Source organism: Salmo trutta, chromosome 22, assembly GCF_901001165.1.
Source record: "Salmo trutta chromosome 22, fSalTru1.1, whole genome shotgun sequence".
Classification (NCBI taxonomy): domain Eukaryota; kingdom Metazoa; phylum Chordata; class Actinopteri; order Salmoniformes; family Salmonidae; genus Salmo; species Salmo trutta.
Window position 1 is genome coordinate 30,683,213 of NC_042978.1, and position 3,678 is coordinate 30,686,890.

The 3,678-nt window shown below is 41.7% G+C and overlaps 1 protein-coding gene across 6 annotated transcripts; it reads left to right on the top strand.

Moving 5' to 3' along the window:
- The first annotated feature begins 794 nt into the window (after positions 1-794).
- LOC115158567 (regulator of G-protein signaling 21) lies at positions 795-3,456 on the top strand. Of its 6 annotated transcripts, none has more exons than XM_029707674.1 (5): positions 795-972; positions 1,487-1,551; positions 1,633-1,724; positions 2,438-2,604; positions 2,773-3,456. In XM_029707674.1, the coding sequence occupies exons 2-5, from the start codon at positions 1,541-1,543 to the stop codon at positions 2,974-2,976; spliced, it is 474 nt and encodes a 157-aa protein (XP_029563534.1). In that variant the 5' UTR covers positions 795-972; positions 1,487-1,540; the 3' UTR covers positions 2,977-3,456. The 6 variants fall into 6 exon arrangements, with proteins under 6 accessions (XP_029563534.1, XP_029563530.1, XP_029563535.1 ...); XM_029707670.1 differs by having other exon boundaries at positions 796-972; positions 1,482-1,551; XM_029707675.1 differs by having other exon boundaries at positions 796-972; positions 1,654-1,724.
- Positions 3,457-3,678: the final 222 nt, after the last annotated feature.

Here is a 3,678-nt window from a genome sequence, read left to right on the forward strand (position 1 = left end):
TACATGACAATTAGGAAAAGGGCTAAGCCAGGTTTTATGTCTGCTCCTGGACACAGACCAAGTAAAAGGCCAGGGGAAACCACAGAACAGGGGAGGCCAGTAATGGTTATGGAGGGCAGCAGTGTGTACAGGCTTTTTTAAGACACCTGATTCAACACTAGCCACCTAATTTATGCTCTTAAAAATAGTCCAATGTTAGTTGAATCAGGTGTGTAAGCGCTGGGCTGAACAAATACCTGCATACATTATGGAACATGGCACAGAGGCTCAGGGGAGGGAATGATCAGATCTGCCAGGTTTTGTTTGGGTAGCCAGATTCCCAGCTGCAGCAGTCACAGCAGCAGTGTTTTACAGCACCTGTTCCCATTCTCCTAGCTGGCCCAGAGCGTCCCGCTGAGGGTCCATAAATCAGTCGTCGGTACTGGAGAGGGGTGGACAGGTAGAGACACTCTGCTGTCTCTGTCCCTTTTACTGTCATTCCTCTTGTTTTGCTCACTACACTGCCAGTTGTTCTGTCATCAGTAATTTTCAAAGCTGGGGGCCGACAGTGTCTGTCTCGGTCCCCCCCCATCTGGCAGAGATAGTGGTGTCTCCCTCCCTTCCTCCTATCCTCTGCTGTCTGTCTTCATAGGAGAGTGATGGGTGAAGAGTTTGTCGTTGAACTGGGTCAAACATCTCTCTCTGATTTTTCAAGCTTCCCTGATTCCCATCCGAGGAATTTCAAAGTAAAAAAAGCACAATAAAAACTCTGAGTCACCTCTTAACCCTCCCATCTGCCAATCCTCCTCCCAGCATAACATGTGGATACTTGTGTGCTCTAGCCAGAGGGGAATAGCAAACAGGGGAATATAATAGGGAAGTCTAACTAGAACTGGGAAAAACATCAGAAGTTGTTGAGCATATATATGAGTGCTGATCTTCAGGACGAACAAACTCTGCTTTTCAGGGATATTGTAATCATATGCATACATTGTAAGTATTAGCTTTGAGCTTTGCTTTGGCTGTATAGAGAAATAGAGAAATGCTTGTGACATGACCACTCCTTTCACATTCCTTTAATTCCGTACTAAACAGGGTTGGTTAACCTACAATATATTGGTTTGCTTCAGCTTTTTGCATTTCTAGGCACAAATGAGTTATGCTTCATTGTAAGTGGTTAGTAGTTCATAGGTAGGTAGTCTCTATTCACATTTGTGTATAAAATAAATGTTTGATACAGAACACTGCTCATGGATGATTGGTCAAAAATAATTTATCTCTGGCTAATACTTATTATCGATTAATGAATCAATAATCATAATGGATTACCAGTGTCTTCTTAAACGGCTGCAGATTCTGACTGCTGAAGTTATGAGATTTCCTGTTTCTGTCCCATAATTCATAGTGAAACTGGCCAGTTGCTGTTCTGCTTTTGCATTTTTTGGGCAAAAAACATCTCTGACTAGACAGGCTTCCTGTGCTCTCTGTTGCCCTCATTTTAGATCAGCTGTTTCCATCATCACTCTCTTATGTTAGAAGGTCTGATATCAGGCGAAGGGGCATGTACAGGAAGTAAGTCAACATTCTGTTCTGTATAAATGTAAACCATTTGAACATCATCATCATCCTCAAAAAAAAATTAAGAGGCTCTAGGCTTTTTTGTTGTTTTTGTAGGGCCCCCAAACCCCCCATCGATGAAGTTGTGTCATGGCGACAATCCCTGAAAAAACTCCAGGAGTCTAAAAGTAAGACAATGTACTCTTCTTTACGCTCTCTCTCTACTACTATTGATACTGTTGATTGGTACTGTTGATACAGTCCTACCAAAACATGTGCAGGGAAGTGGTACCAGTATAAGCCTAAAGTCATTGGAACAGGGGGGACAAGCTGGCTGTCGTTGTACATATTTTGTCTTGTGTCGATTAGAGTCAGTTCTCCAGCTGTGATTTATATTAAGCAATTAGTGTGAGTAATGCAGTTTGCTGTTTGTTTGTGTTCCCAAAAGACTAATGAAAAATGGTACACCTGCATGGCTTTATAAGTAGGCTAAGCATTTTGAGAAGGAACAGTAGGCTACAAAGGACAATTATTCTCCCATAAGACATCTGCAATGGTTCACTCACATCTAAAACATGTTTTATGACATTGTACATATTTTTTTAGGCAACAAAAGTTATTATATTGTTTGCTAATTTATTTGCATTGGTCAGCAACTGTAAATGTCCCATTTAAAAATGGAAGCCCAGAACAACTGTTGGTGAACTTGAAAAAGCATCTCCTTAATATCTCCCTGTCAATTTCCTGAACCAGTTTGACAACTTTGTGGGCTAGCCTGCTCTCTCTAACTAAACCTGTGTTCTACAGGTCATGGTCAGTGGCCATGCTTATATGTATGTGCCTGCCTGTGTGAATGTGAGTCTGTTTCACACAATCTCCTTTTTATGTCTCTACCATGTAGCAGGGCAGCTGGCCTTCAGAGAGTTCCTGAGGACAGAGTACAGCGAGGAGAACATCTTGTTCTGGCTGGCCTGTGAGGAGTACAAGACCATCACCACCAGCAATGAGATAGCTATAGCAGCCAAAAGGATCTACACAGAGTTTGTACAGGTCGACGCTCCCAGACAGGTACGTAAAGACATTAGATGGAATGGTGTAGCTTAATCTTCTTTCCCCCTCCCTCTCTCTCTCTTTCTTTCATTTATTTTTTTAATTGTTAGCTCTCCCCCTCAAGCTGTCTCTCAATCATTCTGTCTATGTGTCCCTCTCTCTGTCCAACATGATGGCTACACAAAGGCAGTTTCATTCATTACTCAATTCCAGATAAACATCGACTGTGGGACCAGGCAGGAGATTACAAACAGCATGTCTCAGCCGACCCTGAGCTGCTTCGACAAGGCACAGAGACTGATATACAAGCTGATGAAAAAGGACTGTTATCCCAGATTCCTGAAATCTGAAATCTATCAAGGTCTTTTAGAACCATCAGAAGCCAGCTGAGGTTCCAGAACCAGGTGGAGAATAATACCTGTCAACAACCAACAGTCTGTGGGCTGACAGGGATTCAACTCTCTCCGCTCTAACTAGCTGCCCATGTTAGTTAAGCATGGTTTAACTCTGGGCTGGAGCACAAAACACAGGGCCCATGCTCTGTAGTCTCTCTAATAATAGTTCATCATCTAGCTCAGTGGCTCCCAATCGTATTCTGAGGTGTGGCCAACCAAAATATTTTCTACGTAAGGTGGGATACTCTCCATATAAATATGCTAATATTATAGATAATAGATACGATTACAAATGTTATACAGTACTGACTTTATTTAGAGTATAAAGCATTATGTATCTTTTATAACTTATTATTATCCATTGATTATCAATTGATTGTTACATTTAACTGTAATAATTCATGGTATTCTCCTGATGTCTATGTAAACTAGGATATGTCAGACCTGCCATTAAAGCCACGAAAAAAAAGTTTCAGTCAGTTTTTTTTATTTATGTGTTGTTTCTGTCTATGACAGAAATTCAATAAGCCAACCCAACGTAATGTTGTGTATGCGGGTGTATGTCATTAGGATTCAGAAAGCCAATCCAACACAATCAGTGCAGCATCAGCTGAGGTCAGTCTCTTTCTCTCAGTCGTACCCTCATGTTGTTCCTCTTTATCTCTCAGACCCAGAGCAACCCCAAACGCTCTGTTCC

What these genes read in the sequence shown, in the direction of transcription:
- LOC115158567 (XM_029707670.1), top strand. Translation starts at nt 906, where the DNA reads ATGAGTGCTGATCTTCAGGACGAACAAACTCTGCTTTTCAGGGATATT. An exon ending in AAAACTCCAGGAGTCTAAAA is followed by an intron (nt 1,725 to 2,437) that starts GTAAGACAATGT and finishes TCTACCATGTAG; the next exon opens with CAGGGCAGCTGGCCTTCAGA. An exon ending in AGGTCGACGCTCCCAGACAG is followed by an intron (nt 2,605 to 2,772) that starts GTACGTAAAGAC and finishes GGCTACACAAAG; the next exon opens with GCAGTTTCATTCATTACTCA.